Source organism: Pomacea canaliculata, linkage group LG9 (assembly GCF_003073045.1).
Source record: "Pomacea canaliculata isolate SZHN2017 linkage group LG9, ASM307304v1, whole genome shotgun sequence".
Lineage (NCBI taxonomy): Eukaryota > Metazoa > Mollusca > Gastropoda > Architaenioglossa > Ampullariidae > Pomacea > Pomacea canaliculata.
In genome coordinates this window covers 20127555-20146928 of record NC_037598.1, presented here as the reverse complement: position 1 = coordinate 20146928, position 19374 = coordinate 20127555, and the positions used below count along the sequence as shown (strand labels likewise).

The 19374-nt window shown below is 40.8% G+C and overlaps 1 protein-coding gene across 2 annotated transcripts in view; it reads right to left on the bottom strand.

Annotated features, from left to right (window-relative positions):
* The window catches only part of LOC112572604 (dynein heavy chain 7, axonemal-like), a 41355-nt gene that overhangs the window by 13004 nt on the left and 8977 nt on the right, over positions 1–19374 (bottom strand). The window contains exons 9-37 of one of the 2 annotated variants that reach the window (XM_025252352.1): positions 19134–19328; positions 17649–17770; positions 17286–17448; positions 17056–17175; positions 16647–16754; positions 15816–15984; positions 14217–14539; positions 13837–13929; positions 13149–13295; positions 12413–12658; positions 11806–12035; positions 10806–10989; positions 10408–10632; positions 10032–10214; positions 8804–8929; positions 7760–7948; positions 7341–7486; positions 6776–6914; positions 6361–6527; positions 5996–6149; positions 5420–5625; positions 4913–4987; positions 4053–4140; positions 3680–3858; positions 3010–3202; positions 2122–2283; positions 1693–1887; positions 1174–1307; positions 38–200 (exon numbers count right to left, since the gene is read on the bottom strand). In XM_025252352.1, coding sequence (XP_025108137.1) covers positions 38–200; positions 1174–1307; positions 1693–1887; positions 2122–2283; positions 3010–3202; positions 3680–3858; positions 4053–4140; positions 4913–4987; positions 5420–5625; positions 5996–6149; positions 6361–6527; positions 6776–6914; positions 7341–7486; positions 7760–7948; positions 8804–8929; positions 10032–10214; positions 10408–10632; positions 10806–10989; positions 11806–12035; positions 12413–12658; positions 13149–13295; positions 13837–13929; positions 14217–14539; positions 15816–15984; positions 16647–16754; positions 17056–17175; positions 17286–17448; positions 17649–17770; positions 19134–19328 — 4824 coding nt within the window. Of the gene's footprint in view, positions 1–37; positions 201–1173; positions 1308–1692; positions 1888–2121; positions 2284–3009; positions 3203–3679; positions 3859–4052; positions 4141–4912; positions 4988–5419; positions 5626–5956; positions 6150–6360; positions 6528–6775; positions 6915–7340; positions 7487–7759; positions 7949–8803; positions 8930–10031; positions 10215–10407; positions 10633–10805; positions 10990–11805; positions 12036–12412; positions 12659–13148; positions 13296–13836; positions 13930–14216; positions 14540–15815; positions 15985–16646; positions 16755–17055; positions 17176–17285; positions 17449–17648; positions 17771–19133; positions 19329–19374 lie in introns of both variants that reach the window. The other variant, XM_025252353.1, reaches the window with a different exon arrangement.

The window sequence follows — 19374 nt, the reverse complement described above, 5'->3', positions numbered from 1 at the left end:
ATTCTACGAGCTGTGGAGAAAGAGGTTCGTTTCTCACCTGAGACGCTGCAAACTGCAGCTTCTCTAATCCAGTGACGTAACGTATTTTGGCCGTAAACGTTTCGTCCTGCTTCTTCTGTAGCAGCGTCTTGAAGGCATTAATCAGCTCTAGGTAGGACGTAGGCGTCACGTAGTTGTACCGCCCAAGCTGCCGTAAATATCTTTAACAGCAACAACAACAACAAATTAGAAACAAACTTTTATTAGGAACGCACTGAAAAATAGTAAAATAATTTTTTCTAGATGTTTCTGGATTTTCTTTAATACCTAAAACTTAAATTTAAAAGCGATTGGAGGACTCTATGAAATATTTTATAATTAACTATATTTTATTAATAACCTTATCAACAAAAAGATACTTTTGAAATCAGATATAGCTACACTGTTAAAATATGAACCAAACGTTCATTTAGCCCGCAGTTCTGGTCGGCCTCTTGCACGTGAGCAGGCGGCCTGTAAGTACGCTAAGGGAAAATATTGTGGGAAGGTCCCGGGTGGCGTGAAAGAGGCGTAACTCCTGTTAGCAAATTGTTTATAGCAATAGAAAGTTACTTTCCTTCACTCATACCCGTTTTTCTATTTCTTCATCAGAGTAAATGTTTATGACATACGCTCCATATGCGTGCTGATACTTATTATTCTGGACCTCAGCGTTAGCCTGACTCTCCGAAACAAAGTGAGCTTTGACACTGATCTATGTTTACAGCTTGAGTCTGATTTCGAAAATATATCAGGCTACCTGGTTTTTGAGCATGAAAGGAGACAGAGAGAGAGAAAGAGAAAAAAACAGAGAAAAATTATTGATTAATGGTCAGAGACCATGCTCAAGGGAGATAATAAGGCAACTTATGTATTGAATAAAATCTCCAATGACTATAAACAACTGTGTGTGAGTGTGAGAGAGAGCGCACAAGAGAGATAAAATGAAAACGAAAGGGAAGCATAGCTCAATGTCATAAACTTTCTTGTCAACCCAAGACATGGAAGTAAAGACCTTGTTTTTCAATCCTATTCCCAACATTCTGATCCCCAAGAGCGAATTACGTCAAAAGGCGAAGCAGTGATGGCACGAGTGTGTTTTTAGGAGACACCGAACTTGTGGAAGACATCAACTGCAGGCAGTCAGGGACCTACCTCTCCGACAGAGCGCATATACTTTGGTGGAAGTACTGGCATGTCCACACTGTATCTTTCTTCACAGTTTCGTCGATGTCGGTGCCTTCCAAAAACTTGATGGCCACTCTCTCCAGCGCGTCATCAGGCCAGGCCTGGCAGTCAAAGAGCAAAAGTCAAGCAAGATCAGCTAGTGCATACAACGTTCTCTTTCTCTCCCCCTCCCTTCGTCCCCGTGATAACGTGCAAGGTAGATATACTAGATGCGTACAATGACTACCAACTATTTGCATTTTGAGCTTACATAAGTTTCGTAGTCTGAAAAATGTGAGGCATTCTCTTCTCCCATCTACTACCCCAAGACTATGGGACTTTATAGTGTTAACTCCTTGATAACTAATGTAATACAAATCTTGTAAAAAAAGCTTTTAAAAGAAAATAGTAAGATTAAAAAAACTAATATGAAGCAGATATTGTAAAGAAAAAAGAACGAAAAGAAAAAGAAAGACAAATAAAAGTGAGAGAAAGAAAGAAAGTTGCCTGAAACCAGTCGATGGTGCAGCAGTTGATGAGGGAGGGGTACTGGCGGAGTCGTGTTCTGAAGGCATCGCCTATAGGGCTGAAGGCGATCATAACGTGCAGCTTCTCCCGACAACGGTTGACAAAAAAAGAAAACAGTTGCAAGGGGCTTAACTCCGCATTTTTGTCTCCCTTGGTGGCAGCGACGCGTACTTGCTGTAACACACACACACACACGAACACATACACACAGTAACACACACATATATAAAAAGCCACTCACGTAAGCAATAAAAGAGGGAAACGCGAGTAAAGATACTACAAACTAACGTTGTTACGGAAACTGCTCATGTTAGACATTTCCCAAGGTATCGAGAGTGTACGCATCGTCCAAACCCACAAGTATTGTTTTCTTCTTTGTCTTTTTTTTAAAGAGCATCTAGACAATACCTCCATGATTTCGGCCTTTTCATCAGACGCCCAGAGGTTCGGCACCTCCCCGGAGTTGAGCAAGCCATCAATGTCTTCGAGAAAGGATTCTTTCTTTATTTGCGTGTCCGTGATAAGGAAGGCTATAGGTTGTCCTTGTCCTCCAGCGATTTTGAGAATCTTCTAAAATTACCAAAATAAACAAAGTGGACAGTAGGAAGGCATAGTTTGAGAAAGGTCACTAAAAGAGTAACTATAATCTGCTTCCCTACTTCTGGTTCCTGTACTGCTATTTGTCTGAGAACGACACGATCTCAAGACTTGCTAGAAGTTATTGGCAGACGATAACTTTTTTACACGATGTTAAAGTTTTGAAAGTAGCTGAAAGTAAGTATCTAACGCACGAGTAAGAGAAAGCTGACGGATCGTTATGACCACGACCTTTAAGATCTAGAAATTTCAATAAGTAGGTAGAACACAGAGCGATATACTATTTCACAAACCAGTAGTGAATAATCTTCTTTGTTCTGGAAATACATACCTACAAACATTACCATTCACAGAAAGATGTCAACAACACAAGCATTAGTTTTACTCAAAGATTTTTTGTTTGTTTGTTTGTTTGTTTGTTTGTTTGTTTACAAGACTGCAACCAGTGGGAAAGTACTAAATGACTTTTCTGTGTGTTTGGACACGTTCATTTCGAGATCGGAGAGACGAAGGGGAATGATCACAAAGATTTAGGGGAATAGTCTCTGGCTTTGACATTTACACAATCAAGGACAAGAAATATACTCCACGATACCTTTACGTTGGTGGTAACAAGAACTCGGGGTATCCAGCTACCCGAAACATACAAGATATTCGTTAATCGCACGCCACTCGCTCACGACGCTCGACCCTGCAAACCTTGATGTCTTCCCGCCACTCATTCGTGCCGTAGCTCTTGGAGATCTCTGGCTGGAACATATGGTAGCCGGCCATGGCTGAGGCCAGTCTGGTCAACGACTGCCGGCCGCTGCCTCCCACTCCAACCAACAGCGCGCTGCTACCCGGCACAAGGAGGATGCGGCAGATGCGAGACAGATGCTCCAGCACGTACCTGGTCCAGAGCGCCATAAAGACTGAGTGTCAAGATCATCCTCTCTCCTTCACACACACACAAATACCAGAGAGGATATGAAGGAAAAAAGGAGAGAGAGAGAGACGGAGAGAGAGAAAAGGAGAAAAAGAGGCGTGAGCAGGGAACGAGAGAGAGAGAAGATTACAAAAAAGTGGAAGGCAAAGAGAAAGACGATGAAAAAGAATAACAGATGAAGATAGCGGAGAAAATTAGAATCTGAATTTCAATCTGAAATTTTATTACGTAGGACTTCGGCTCATTTCCAGGGGGTATAAAACAACAGGATAAAGTATTTATCGCATGTTACACATGGTCAGACACTCACTGCATTGAAAAGTCAACTGTTAATTTTAATTTCAAACTTCAAAGGTCTCCTAGATGGAATGCTCTAGATTAGCGAGAGAGAGAGAGGGAGGAGGGGGAGAGAGAAAGAAAAAAAGTCGTTTGTAGGGGGACCTGAAGATGACGAGATTCATCCTTGTCTTGTGTGTGTTGTTGTATTCATCCAGACAACTCTCCACAATGCTGTACATGTCTGCCAGCGAGGAAACCTCCTGGTACACTCGATCTTCTGGCTCTCTGTCTGGGGTCATGAAGTCCCCAAACATCAAGCTCCTCAGGTCCTCCTCCTTGCACTATGTCGTCGTGCGAGACAAAGACGTGTCCCATTATTGAAGCAGACTCATTGCCTGGCCAGATGTTCCACTAACATTTCTTTACTCGTGCGATCAATAAACACTATCATCGATGTTATCATCGATGCGGGATATGTATTGGCGTGTTAGTAAATATATTTTTAAATACATAGTACATGGAATAAAAAACATACCTTACCACCTTTTCCTCCGTTTGCTAAGTGAGCGAATACTTCATCAAACTTCATCTTGAAGTGTTTTCCCACCAAATCCTTAACTGTTCTGGAACGAAAAGGACAATCGTGAAAAAATCCCTTCCTAATTCTAAAAGCAACAAAATGTCTGTGTCTATTATCATAAAATACTTGGTGTCCCATTTTTTCCAAATATCTTAAACATAAATGAAACTTTAATAAAAAATGTACTTCAGGACCTTAGTGAGATGTCAAGACCGAGTATTCATTATGTAGTCTTAAACAATCTCTGGACGAATAAAGGGACTTTGGGAATGAATATAAGGCATAACGCCATGCACAACAAAGTTTTTTCTCCTGTTTTTCAATTTAAAAAGTCTCTTTACTGATAGTTTTGCCGCTCAAAAATAATTCCTTTTGCATATTTCTATTTAATCTTTATCTTCGATTTGAACATGAATTAACAGAACAAAAATATCTCATTCTGGCATCAGACAAAGGGACAGACTACTGAGAGCCATCAGAGCGTGTCTGAGACCAGGATGCTGCACTGTTGAGAAAGTGAGAGAAACACCAGGCTGCGACAAGAAAGAAACATTAGCATCCTTCAACGTCAGACTTGCTAGGTTAGGACAGAGGCTAGAAACCGCCACCCAAGGGTCAATGGTGTCCTTTTCTCTTCTGGCGAAATTTAGTTTGGCCACAGGAAGACGACACGAAAATGCCTCTGTATTATTAATGTTGTTGTGGTCAATGAGAGTTCAAATTATAAATTAATTATAAAACATAGAGTGACATGCAGAAACAACAGAGATATTGTCCACGTCCATTGCGAGGACCATGTCATCGTGCAAACTCACTCGAAGAGCCAGGCGCGGTCGGCGTCATCGGTGAGACGATCGTAAAACACGCGCATCACTTCATGGATCCACAGCCTGCAGATAGGAACGACCTTATGTACAATCCCCGTTTAGTTACTGAACACAGTTACTAAATAAGGCTATTCAGGTCAGACAACAAAATGAAACAAAAAAACAAGAGAAGAAGAGAAAGTGAAAAAGAATGAAATGAAAGAAGAGAGAAGGGAAAGGGGAAGAGAAATCGTTAGAGTGATAACTCGAAAAAGAGAGAGGAGAGATAATCAGGCATTTACGCCATTTTGTGTCACGATTTTTTTTTTTTTTTTTTTTGCAAATTTAAGCCATCTACTCCTTCGGTCTGTCAACCAACGAAGAAAGACAAACAAGAACGACATCAATATTTTTTCACCTTATGTCGACGAAAAAAAAGAGACAACGATTTTTTTTTTACAGCAAGTCTTTGAAAAACAACCTCCCGTAAAGCAGCCCGTAAAAACACGGTCGCACCTAATAAAAAGGCTTTTATCCTTCGCCTCTTCTTTTGTAATGAGACAGACGCCCAGAATGACTCTGGAGAAGTCCCGCAGGTTGAAGATGTAGTGAGACTTGGCTGGCGTTGGCAGCAGATTCTTCATGGCCTTGTCGTAGATCTCCAAGGTTGCATGAACTATGTATCCTCCAGCAGCCAGGAATTCTGCAGCAAACTCTCCGTTCTTATGGAAACAAAATAGAAAACAAAGCTGTACAGGAAATGACGCATTAAAAGGGGATTGGAAATCAAACATTGTATAGCTACGGAATGAAAAAAAATCTTTTTCTCAAAGCAGCTTTTTTAATTCCACAAAAGATGAATTTGACAAGATCATCCATTTGTAACATAATAAAACTGCTGATTAAGGTTTTCAAGTTGTCAGAAACATGCTCTCTATGGAAAGGCAATGCAAGGTAAGGTCGTTTGTCTTTCATCTGAAGACATGTCTCTCTGGAAGAGAAGATAAGCAGGGTTTACTATGAAATGGGAAAGGACGGTGTAATGTAATTTACCCTGAGATATATATTCATGATGGTAGAAAAAATCTTCACCAACGTGGCTTCGTTGAAAGGATTCATAGAAATGATGGTAAAATGGCGCAGCAGCCTCGGGGTGATGGCATTACGAGCGCCACCTGGTGGTCCCATGGCGCCTATGAGCTGTATGTCTTCCAGGATTAGTTTGGACGTGTCTTTCAGGTCATACCTGCATAGGAATCAAGCTAAATTGTGAATATTTTGCTGATGAATCTTGACTTTCCATATGAGGGTTGTGTTTAGCATTTATAGTGGTCCAAGCAGAAAAACGACATTTATCATCTTCAAACATTTACTTTCAAAATGCGTCAATGTCTAGGCTAATTACAGCGAAAACCACTCTAAAAAGAATCCCGAATTCACTTAATATTGCTACCTACCAGTTGCCGTGATCCATGTATTGCCGAAGCAATTCAATGGGCGGCTGTGCGCCATAAATTTCCATGGCCGGCATGTTCAGATCGTCTACAAAGATAATTGCCTTCTTGCCAATGTGTGGGCCGAAAACACCTTTCCTCCGCTTATCCAGTTTGGCCATAATGAGATTCTAAAATAACAACACTTTGGGTGGAATTGGCTTCAATTTGACTTGTTTGATTGATTTTTTACACGAACAGAATAACATTGCACAAAAGTATATTAAAAAGCTTATGATTATATTTTGCTATCTTAAGTAAGACATTGCTAAAAATGACAAACAATGTGTAGAAATAAGTCTTCAACCACTGGGGAGAGCTCTAAAAGCAGGGCGGTGAGTGGGATTCGATCCATGGGTCGCAGCGACTGTGTGCTCACCTGCGTCATGTTGGCGCTGGTCTGCGCGGAGAAGTTGACGAAAGTGGAGATGTAGCGCACTCTGTCGATGCCATGCATTAACTTTTCTTGCACATAAGCACTTTTTCCGGTTCCTGTTGGGCCGACGAACAGCACAGGCCTGCAGACATGGACTATGTTTTTCTAAAAATTTTCTAAAAAGGCTAGAAATTAAAAAATCTTGAATTCACTGTTTTTTTATCAGACGTATACTAATGAATGTGCACTAACTATTTTTAAAACTTCTCTACAAAATAAATACAAGCTCAGATGGACAACTCGGGTTGTTTTTAACAAAAAACCGTCCATTTGAAAAGCGAGTATACTTCGATTAAAACGAGACTGGTTAGATAATGTCGGGGGACATCGTCCTTAATTCTCCGTGCACGCGATCAAAGCTCGCTTAGTTCCGACTTAAAACTTTTCCTAAATGTCTGTAAACAAGGTTTAGTAGGTGAATACACATACAGGAGCATTAGATGAAAGAAGAAAAAAAGAGAGAAATGCTGGAGGGCTCGGAGGCAGGGGGTGCTGTGATGGCGCTCACCGGGCGTGGGTGATGCAGTAGTCCATGAGGTAACTGTAGCGGGCCGTGTCCATGGTCGGAACCAGCATTTCGCGGATGGACTGAGCTTTTATGTCTACGTTCCTCAGCAGCTCGTCCCAATGCTTCCAAGCACCTCGTGCCTTTTGCTACAAGCGAGAAAATGTCTCCAATTGCAACTCCCTTACTTCCTCCGTATCTCTTTCTCTCATTTTCTCTCTCTTTATCTCTTTTTCTACCTATCACTATCACTCTCTCTTTCGTGCACTATTTTCTTCTTTCAGTGATGTAAAAAAAAAATAAAATCTTCTATTATTTCTGTATTAGATAATATATGTCTACAGACTAATATTTAAATATATGTGTGTGTGGAATAATGGAGACCGCGTGAGAAGAGACAAGGAGTCGCACTTGAAGCTCACCTCAAAGTACATTTCAAAACATTCCAACTCGGGGGGTAGATTTAATTCGAGTTTGCCTAGCGTCGGTGGAGGAGGGAATTGCTCACTCTTCATGGTGAGAATTCCTTTATAGAACTCGTCAAACTTTTTGCGGCAGTCCATGTCCATACATCCTCCAATGGACCAGGGAACAGCAAACAATATACAACACTGCAAGTAACAAATAAAGAACACAAATCCCATAACTCTAAATAATTAAGAGAACAATAACAAACATTACTCAACACCATAAGATTCAGAGGAATAACAAAGAAACATAACGCGGAACTATATGGTTCTAGAAGACGTCAAACGGCAAAAAGCTGTTTAGCTGACCCAATAGATCAGACCTGGGCGAGGGGCGGCCCGCGGGCCGCATCCGGCCCGCCTCCTGTCACTGACCGGCCCGCCGGCCAGCATATATACTATATATATACAGTATTGGGTAAAACTGAGTTAACTATATTAGTCCGGCCCTCTAAAACCATCCCAATTTCTCATGCGGCCCCTTGGGAAAATGAATTGCCCACCCCTGCAATAGATGATCTACAATTCCAATGATAAAGGTCACTCAGCATATGAACATATCCCACACATCATAAGTTTATAACAACAAAAAGCTTCATCCATAGAAAAATACTGGCACAATGTTGTATAAAGAGGCAAACAGAGTGTGTATAGAATGCAGCTTAAATGATATCATAAGCAAATGTCAATTTTATGCAATGTTTTTTAACTCAGAAAGAAAAATTCTACAGAAAAATCTGAACGCAAGCAAATTAATTAAAAAAACGAGAGAATAAATTCTTTAAATTTTATGCAGAAATGAAAAAAAAAAATCGGATTTGAGTAGAGAACAGGTTTTTTTATCAACCGAATCGAGTATTTTTATTAGTAATATATAAAACTGATATGTCCTTTTTGACTACCAGTACTACTCATTGTCTTGTTTGCTCTAAATGTTTAAAACATTTTTACCTTTTCTAAAGAAAACAAACATTAACCATTGAATAGAACACTTGTAACCTGAAGCCAAACAGGAAGATATTTGTTGAGAGCTGCGTTGGGGTCCTTGACAGCCGAGTCCATCAGCATGTCCACAAACTTCATCAAAGACACCGTTTTGTTGGAACTCCCGCAGGCAGTGTACTCCTAGAAACCGAATCGGAAAGAGACTTAAAGTCTGCTGGTGTGCATATATTTTTGTGAGAGAAATTCAGCGTAATATACTATCTTTAAAGTACCCGGCTTTCCTTCTTGAGATCCGCGCCTCTTAACATCATTTTGCATAGAAAAAAGATCCAAAACGGGAGGTCACGTTTGTTCATAGATACGTCTATCTAGAAGGTTCTTGATGTCTCGGGGAAATACCTACATAAAATTATTACGTTTACAGCTCATGATGTAAATTGGAGGATGACCACGATGCCGGTGTACACTGTCACAGAATTACATGGGGGAAGGTGGATCCCCAGTCTGTAGATAAGTAGTTCGAAATATAAGGGCATGCTTTTATTCTACTAGTTGTTGCGCTGTACAATGAAAACATCTAGAAGATGCACATTTTTATCATTAGGTTCATCAGTATTTTCTTCAAGTAAACATTCATAGGGTGATAAAAAAAATCGCCTGCCGCTTTTTTAATTACCACCAATGCTCTAAAGGTCACGATCTCTCGTGGAATTTCAGGGTTTCAACAAATGATAGGATGGGTAATACTGGCACAGACAGATAATGAAAGCAACATTGAACATTCAACACAATGTTTGTAGACTTTTTATGTTATTTGAACAGTTTGTCAATAGATACAGATGGATGGATAACATCTGCCGTAAGCACTCTTTTAATGACGCTTCTCTGCTTTTTAATTAAAATTGTTTGCGGTCTCAAAACACGGGAGCTTACCGACACCCTACTCATATAAAACAATATTCAATGATTAATTAAAATAGAATGAGTAGGGGATGACACTAAAAAATTCAATTCTCCGACCGCAAAGAAACGAATTTTTTTCTGTTACTTCACGTGAGTTGGTAAAAAGTTAATTTGCCCTAAAACTTTTGTTATTAGTGGGTGCAGGGAAAATAGAATCAAGACGATTCTCGATTTTAAACTATTTGATATCGACACGCATGACAGTGTTAACAAACCCGCATGTATGGTAGTTAATAATCTTTAACAATTTAACAAAGAGTGTATTGAATAATGAGCAAGATCTACATTTGAGAGAGTGTAGCAAACTTCCATGTCCCACCCTGCATTCCAGGCGGACGAAGTCCAGGCATGGGTCCACAAGCCACTCAAGCATGTCGTTCACCATCGGCACGAACTCCTTGAGGACAATAGGGAAGGTGTTGAACCATGACGTCACAAGGGGCCTCCAGCCCAGAGTCGTGGGCTCCAGATACACCATCCCACATCGACTGACTGTGGCCGGCTGTAAGTAGATGTCAGTAGAAAATATACATCTACAGAACAAGTTATACTGTGGGCATGAGGGATTGACTTAGCTAGACAGTTTACATAATTCTTTGTTCTCTTTCTGAGTATCTCGTCTTTTTTGCATGTAACATAAAGACACACACACACACCTTTCCCCTAAACACACACACAGGCAAAAGATCACTCACGGAAGCCTGCGAGAGATCATGTGACTCAAAAATGAGGGACATGACGGGTGACATCTGGATTATCTCCCCGCTCATGAGGCACAGCTTCTTGTTGTCGTCCAGCACGGTGTTCATGTTTTCGATCCACACGGCGTCGATAGGACCGTCGAAGATGACCCACTTGCGGTCCGGCGTGTCCAGGGACGCGAACTCTCGAAAGGTGTTAGCAATCACACCGTCGGTCCACTGGGGATCAGTTTGACGGAATAAAGAACATTGTCAACTACGGTAAAGTCAATGACTGAAAATTCCTCTTGTAAACTTATGCGACTTTCATGAGAGCTTTTTCAGAACACACACACACATACAAATGCTCACAAGCAAACGTGAAAAGCGAAAGAGGGAAAGACTGACAAGACCTCATGGGATACAGGGTCAAACTGGCCGAAGAGCTGTCCCATAGTGATGGACTTTGGGTTGATCGTGCGTTGATAAACCTTTTCATATTCTTTGTAGTCTTCATCATTCAATTTTGTCATCCCTCCTTGAAGAACTCGCAGTACTTCAGTCTTTCCTCCAAAAGGTAACCCGACTAGCATGAATCTGAAACAGAGGTATGTGTATTGTGTATGTGTATGTGTATGTGTATGTGTATGTGTATGTGTATGTGTATGTGTATGTGTATGTGTATGTGTATGTGTATGTGTATGTGTATGTGTATGTGTATGTGTGTGTGCGTGCGCGCCATCGCACTCAGCACACGTTTACTCAGTAAAATGAGTTCTATAAATTCTATCATCATTATGATTACTGCTACATTTCTTGAAATAGCATGGGTGGACCGTATTTTTAAGTGTCACCCTATTCATCATTGACGCCAAGAGGGAAGAAAGAGACCTGGATTCTGACCCTGGACACGTTGCCTGGAGGCGTTGGATCACACCTCCCCTACAGCTCTTGGGATTTTGACCTTTTTTCATGCATTTCCATAGAAAATTTCATGCAATCAAGCATACAGCATTAATACATGACCAGAGACATACAACATTTGCAGTTGATCACAAACCTAGCGTGGTGATGAAGTTGGCCATAATTGAAAAGATGATACTTTGTGAGTAATAGTATTTGTTAATTAGAATATTAGAATAATAAGGTAAAGTCCATCATCTATTACATTTTGTCTTTAGTGACTGTAACGATGGAGCGGAAACATATCATACATAACTACTTACTGTAAAGTAAAACGAAATGGAATATAGATATATATTAACTGAAATAGTTAAGATCTTGATTTTTTTACAGCAACATTAGTTCCAACGTGCTTCGACCGTTAGAGTTTATTTTATAATTGTCTGCAGTCACTCATATCACTCAAACTATTATCGCTTGTTAAGTCACTGACTGCCGACAGTCACTCACCCATGACGAACGATCATCATCTCGTAAGTCTGGATAATTTTTTCCACGAAGAAAGGAACGAACTGTAGGTTCTTCTGCTTCGAGACATGCTCCATGGCCGACAAAAATACTTGGTAGTCGGCCTTCGGCAGTTGTAGTCCCGGAAACAAATCAGAGATGATCCCGTTGAACAGGGGAATGTCATGCGCCAAGAACTTCGGCAGGTTCACGTCTATGATTGACCGTAGAATCTGCAGAAATCATACACCTGTGGTTAAATCCTTATCCCCATAGATCCTGCCAAAAAATCTGATGTTCCTCGGTACACTTCCACAGGTTAAGATGTGAACAATGTGAACAAGGTCAGGGGACTGTTGATGTAACTTTATTTTGTCTTATTAAGGCAAAAGACGTCAGTGAAGAACGTTGCACACGACAAACTCACGCACTCAAGTCGTCCCAGACCAGAAAACAATAAAAAAAAAAATTATCAAGCAAAAATAAAAAATTCCAGAAAAATCTTAGAACAAGGATTCTACAAAAAAGCCTCAATGAGGTATCAAATGAGTTCAGGTCTTACTGTCACAGGAAACATCAAGCAGCGAGATCAAGGGCAACAGGGCCTCACCAAGATGTCCTCTTCTTCATCCGGGTACTTGAGCTTGAGGTTGCCGGCAGCAGATAGCACAGCCTTGACGGCGCGCATGCCGTAGTCGTAGTGGAACTGTGAGGACAGCTGCTCGGAGCACAGACGGTAGGTCGTTACAATCTTTATCGACATCTTGCGGGTATCGAGGAAACCGAACGAGTACAGCGAGATCTCGGCAATCATCGCGTAGTCAGGGACCATCATGGCCACCGTGCGAAACAGAACCTGCGGACATGATGATGAGATTGCGTCGGGTTTTAGCGCAAGAAGAATAGGAAGGTGAACAAAAAAGGTAGAAAGAAAGATAGGTAAAAATAAAAGAAAGAAATAAAGGATGTAAATAAAATAGACTGTTTTATTTTTATGACTCATCAACTGAATAGACTTAAATGCAGTTTTATCATCAGCAATCCAAACATAAACAAGTCTAATACAAAGATGAAATATATATATATGTATTCTACCCATGCACTTTGCAATCATTGACATCGATGTGAATACGTCATCTGTTGTCTAGTATTACTGCCTATTCTTTACATACCAGGTTTTCTTTATTCCCCCACCACAGTCCAGTCTTTGAGAATGGTACTACAGGTCTAACTGTTCAAACATACGCGCGAAATAGCACGGTTTTTTATGTCAGAAAGAAGGAACAAAGAAAGGAAGAAAAGAAGGAGAGAAAGTATAAAATTGGCACGGGTAAAGTATTCATCACCTTGAGATTGTCTGGAAGTTCCGAGCGACCAGCATAGCCTGGGTTCATAGTGATGCACACATAGCAGTTGGGGTTGAGATTCAGTTTGGTGCCCTCAAACACGAACTCGTCCACGTGAGCCTGCACCGCTCGTATAATGCAAAGAATCTGCCAACAAATTCCCCGCCCCAAAAGAAATTAATAAAAAATAACCCGTACATTATTCATTCCTTTTCCATTGTCCCAGAAACTCTGAACTTTGTATAGTCCGTCCACGTGGAGCTTACAAATTATTTTACCTCATTACGCGAATATTTCTTTTTATTAAAAAAGACCAACAGATGCGACCGCCACAGAGATGTCTACTTTGTGTAATGAAAATTAGTATTTATGCGGTGCAAGAGGTGATAGATGATTGCAATGTAAAACCAATTTCAGGGCACTGAGATATTTTGACAGCAGCTGTGTGTCCAGAGTGATGCACACTTCACATAACAGACTTCATCACATCGAGTTTCGAAGAACCAAATTTCACGGACCATGAGTTACGCATGACTAGACTTCTTAGAATCCATTTCTTATGAGAATTAAATTGCGCTCCAATAAAACTGCTTAGTAAACCTCTCTCTGGACAATGAGTTGCGCATCTGCTAGGTCAACAAACTTATTAATAACACAGACGATAACACAATAACATACGATAACATACCTGCTGAGCAACGACAGACAACACTTCCAGGTCGATTCTGTTGAATTCGTCGAAGCAAGCCCAGGCCCCGGACGAAGCCAGACCCTTAAAAAACTAAAAAATGAGTCAGTGTAGGAGCTGTGGACAATTTGTTCTTTACTAGAATATGTATGTGCAAGCGTGTATCTGTGTGTGTGAGTGTTTGTATATGTGCATGCATGTGTGTCTGAAGTCATAATAAAGAGACGTCCTTCAATATTTCCTTATACTTTCTTTGATCGTACGTTCTGATTGCCAAGTGGAGACTTATACTATAATAGTAATTTGATTACATTGTTACAATTATATTTTGCAGCCATCACAACTCTAAACACACATCACGTGATACCTCGCTCCCTTACTTTGCCCATAGCGATGTAGTCCAGACCATCAGAGCAGTTGAAGACGACGCACTGGACGGCCAAGGCCTTGGCCAGGTCCTTGGTGGTCTCCGTCTTGCCCGTGCCGGCCGGACCCTCGGGGGCGCCGTTGAGGTTGAGGTGGAAGGCTCCGACCAAGGTCCGGTAGCAGCGGTCAGTGAGGGGGGTGATGACCAGACGAGCGGAGTTGCCCAGGTACTCGTAGCAGTATTTGACGGTGGCGTTGGTGATGCGAACCATCATGTCGCCCTCCCAGTAGTAGCGCAGCTGGGCCAGCCAGTTGAAATCGTTCAGGGTGGATACACCTGCGATAAAAAAAAACGATGGTGATGATGATTGATGATTGATGATTATTGTACTGTGTAAAAGTTTTGCAGTACTCTTGAATAAGAACGTTTCCAGTGTAACATGTCTGTGAGAAAAATTTATCACCATTCCTCGGTGGGAATATTTTTGCGAAAGATTCTAAACAGGAAATATGGAAGAAAGTAAATTAAATATTATTTGGGTTTCTTTGCACCATAGTTTGCCTTAAATTACCAAGGTACGCTGATCATTTTATTTTATGTCAAAGAGCTGAGACGCTGTTATTATTGTATAATTCTGTAAACTCTTTCGGGTGTAACTAATCTAACAAACTTTGTATTGAACTTTTGTAGACAACAGGAAGCGAATTAATTAACAAATAGAGAACACAAGACAAATGGCATGTTGTTCAAAAACAAATCAGCAAATAAGTAAAAATCCCCATTTTGCGGACAAGCGGGAGACCACCGAATGTGCGTTGACTTGTCAAGGGCAGCTATAAATCTCCTATCAGCCGCAAAAATATCCGAAAACCGACAAGAAGAATAATGACCTCTTTTAATTTAGACTGGCGATGGAGCTGCAAAGAAGTTTTTTTGAGAAAGCAGTTTATCATCGCTTGCTTCATGTTTCTCTTGTCAAGAAAGTGTTGACGGAGCTGCTTGAAATTTTTTTACGACCGTTGGATGGACCATCTATACCTGCTCATCTGTCTTGGCTAGAAAAGAGGAAACGAACCTGTCTCAGCTATGTCCACCGTCATGTCAGGACGAAAACGGTTATGGTGTTTGGGGAAGGGAGCTGGTGTGGATTGGTGATTGACTAGCCTCCGCCATGTCGAGCACATCACGACGAAGGTTGTGGAGAACTTGAAGAAAGACTTCAAGTGACGGTTAACAAAGTTATCGGAGACGTCACACAACACGTCAATGCTAACACAGCTGTGGAGGACAGCAAAAAGGAATCAGGTGACCTTTTTCCACGATGATCGTGCACCACCACGTCACGGTTCACAAAGTCCGTTGAGGACGGGATGGAGAAACTGATTTTTTTTCCATGTTGTGGAACCTTCATCAAGGATGTTGAAGGGAGAAGCTCGACGTCACGGATGACAAATATGCAAGGACAAAATTAGGGACCTTTTCTCGACATGTTATGCACCTCGTCACAACTAACTATAACAGCGGTGGTGGTGGACTAATCTTCGCGTAACACGTGATGCATTACGTCATGACTGTGCAGGACGGGGTTATGCGGTAGGTGAGAGAAGCAGACCTTTCTCGGCCATGTCCTCCACCACGTCACGCGCATGGACGTCGATGACGACGAGCGCCCCCAGCGTGATGCGCTGCTGTTTGGTCAGCTTGCCCCTCACCAGCTCCACGATGTCCCCCAGCTGCGTTTGCAGCACCTTGTGGTACTTGTGCAGACCGGTGGGGGCGTCCTGCCCTCAGGAAATACGCAATACAAAGAGAAGAGTATCTTTGAGTGTACACATGCGATGGTGTGCTTTCCGCCACTACGTCTTTGCGTCTGTTTGTCTGTACGTCTGCCTGCTTGTCTGCGTCTGCATGCACGTCTAACTGTTCTCGTTTGCTGGTCTCTTTGTTGTATGTTTTGTATGTCTGACTGCGTTTATCTGCTTTTTTTATCTTCATTACAGAAAGTCTTTCAGAATTGCAATCTTCATTCCTGCTTTTATTAATTCCGCATGACCTGTCAATCGAGTATAAACAAAAAATAAAAGAAAAATAAATAAAAAACCAGCCACTGCATACATTCTAGAAAGGTTCGTAAATTTCCCTTTGTTTCTTTAAGGACAAAAATTTTAGATTTCTAAGATGTTAACAGATGCCTGAAAGCAAACATCAACCAAATCAAGAAAGACTTGCAAACATTAAAAAGGAGACTGGTCGTCTAGTGAAGGACTTCTTAACTGTCGCCTAAGATGGGACAATCAAGGTACTTACTGACTGATTGATGCTTATATTTACAAACATTTAAACGTAATTACTTATTTCAAAATAAAAGCAAATTGACAAAGTAAATTAAACTAGTTTTTTTTTCTTTAAGGTGAAGAGAACATTAAGAATTTAAACCACTAACCTGAATGGCGTCTTGAACGTCGCTAGTCCAGTAGACCTGCGATGCACACAACACTACCTGTCCTGGCCAGTTTTTCACCCAAGTGGTTCGCTCCGCCTCAGGGTACGCCTAACCCACACAGGTATTCATTCCCTCAGAGTGACAACAACGACATGTCTTGAAAACATCAGAAAAAGTTTAGGGTTTAGGCCTTTCAGACATGACCAAGACATCCTGAAGTCGAATACGATGTTTAGAAATTGGTTCTGCTTAAATTTAAAATCTGGTGTATGCTCACCTGAACTAAAGTGCAAGTCTACTTGAATTAAGGCGGTTATTTACATGAATCTGGTTCAAGAACATCTGAATTGATGTGAACGTTTCCCCTGCATGCTCACCTAAGCTGATGTGAACTAAACTGCATGCTGACCTGCACTGCCTCTTTGACAACATGCCTGACGGACATGAGCATGACGTCCTGGACCTGCAGCAACCACCGCTCCACTGCGCCGCGAGCGTCTGAAGTTGAAACAGTCTCGGAGAATTTTACCTTTCGATAAAAAAGTTTCTTCCATTAAACATAATACAACACAAACTTTCATTCATTTGTTATTATTAAATAAACAAACGTGTCTGCGTTTAGTTGCCTGTCAGTATTACCTTTTCTCCTTCGCTGCTGAACATGCCATGAATGTCAAGATTGGGGCTGAATTCTAATTTTGCAATGCCCTCGAAACATTTTTTCAAATGAGGCTGCACTCTCAGTGGATCTTTAGTTTCAGAAAGTATTTCCAGCATTTCGTCATTAGAAAGGAAGAAGAATCTGCAAAAGAAGGGAGAAGATATTCTATTAATACAAAGAACCTCGAAAAGAATGGGATTTAAATAATATTATTCAATTTAATATTCTTGTGAAAAATTTATTTGAAACAGTAGAATTATATTTCGATCAGTGATGTGAGAATGAAGATGTGAGTGCAGGTTGGATGTTAGAATGGTGGTTAGTGTTTGTAACAAGGTTACCGAGGAAAGAAAAGGCGTTTCTTTTCCAAGTACGCATTCAAACCCTTGTTGATCTTGTCCAGAAAGATGTTGCTTTCCACGAGTTTTTCCAGCAAACCCGGGGCGCTGGCGGTTTCAAGCGTCTGGGAGATAGAAAATGTTATTTTCTTTTTAATCGAGATCTACCTTTTATATTTGTTTGTTGTTGTTATGACCAAACACGACCAGTCTCGTCCTGTCCTCGCAGAGTATAGAGTTGGGTTGAATATGGGAGGTAAGTAGAACTTGATATTAGACTCAAATTTGATAAATTTGCAAAAATCGGCTTTAGGTGCTGCGAATGTGAGGTTTCTGAAACTAGTCTTAAGTTACTGGTCGTGAGTAGTAAGTCCAATATTTAGACCAAACTTAACAAAATCGAGCTTTGTTTTTATTTTGAGATCTCACATCAACCATCACACTTGGTTTGGCTTAGCCTCATAAACCAGTTGTTAAGAACTCGTCTGACTGTTTGCAAAAAAAGTCTTATTCAAATTCGAAAGTCTGTCATAGGTTGGTTGCCAGACCAGACTTTCTCCTAACAGCCTCTCGCTCTTTCTCGGAATATTTTTTTACGGATGAAGGAAAAGAAAAGGCGTGTCTTCATCTTACCGAAATCAGTTAAAAGCTTCCTAAAGTAAGTCAGAGTAGAGCTTGATTACCTACTTAACTGGATCGATTGAAACAGCTTGATGGAAAGCTGGATTTTAATGACAGAAAAAGGAGTCAATAAAAAAAAAAGAATACATATCAGGTATACAGACCAGTACTTTGTTTTGCGGATGGAGTGGTAGAGCCAGACACAAAATCAAGCATTAGTCTGACTACCGAAAAAAGCAATGGGGAATTGTAGGTCTTGAAAGGTGTACACTCGTATTATGCTTGTCCTAATGGACGACCACACAGATAGGGCACTAAATATTGTTTTTACTATAGGTTTGTGTCTCGAAGACAAATCTTCAGAAACACGAGATTCTACTGAACATATGCACTGGATTTAACTAAGAGTTAACTGGATATGGAACAAAAGGCTTTTACAGCTATCTGTTCTTAAAATTTTAAAGATATTTAATAATAAAAGATATTTAATAATAATGTAAAAGATATTTAATAATAATTTAAAAGATATTTAAGAATAATGTAAAAGATATTTAATAATAAAAAATATTCATAGCTCTAGTAAACACTCAAATATCACAATTTGTTCGTCCTAGTAGAATCAGCCTTTCATGACATCGAGATTGTGTTATCACGAGCTACCCAAACGAATTATCATTGTTTTAAGAGCATTTTACTGGACTTTGTGTAAGCCATCTAGTTACAGAATAGCGAATTGTGCTCCTGCCCCCTCCCCACACACATTCCTCCGGTTACCAAAAACATCACAAGACACTTGTACAAAAAAAAAAAATCAAGCTTATTATTAATTATTTCTCCAAATATCGGTCTCAGCAACAATTAGCTCACCCCAGGGTGTTTGACTGTCTGCCGCATGACTTCTTTGAAGTTGCTGTCAACGGTCTTGAAGAGGCGACCCTCCTCTGGCATCTGCTGCATGATGTCTTCGGAGGAGAAGATGGGTTCCAGGTACAACCACTGGGCCTGCACCTTCACCCACTCGTCCACCGTGTCCTGAACTCTCGTCAGCTGGGCCTCCCAAGCCTAGGCCAAGGAAAAACAAGAGAATAACGCAAATGAAACTGGTAAA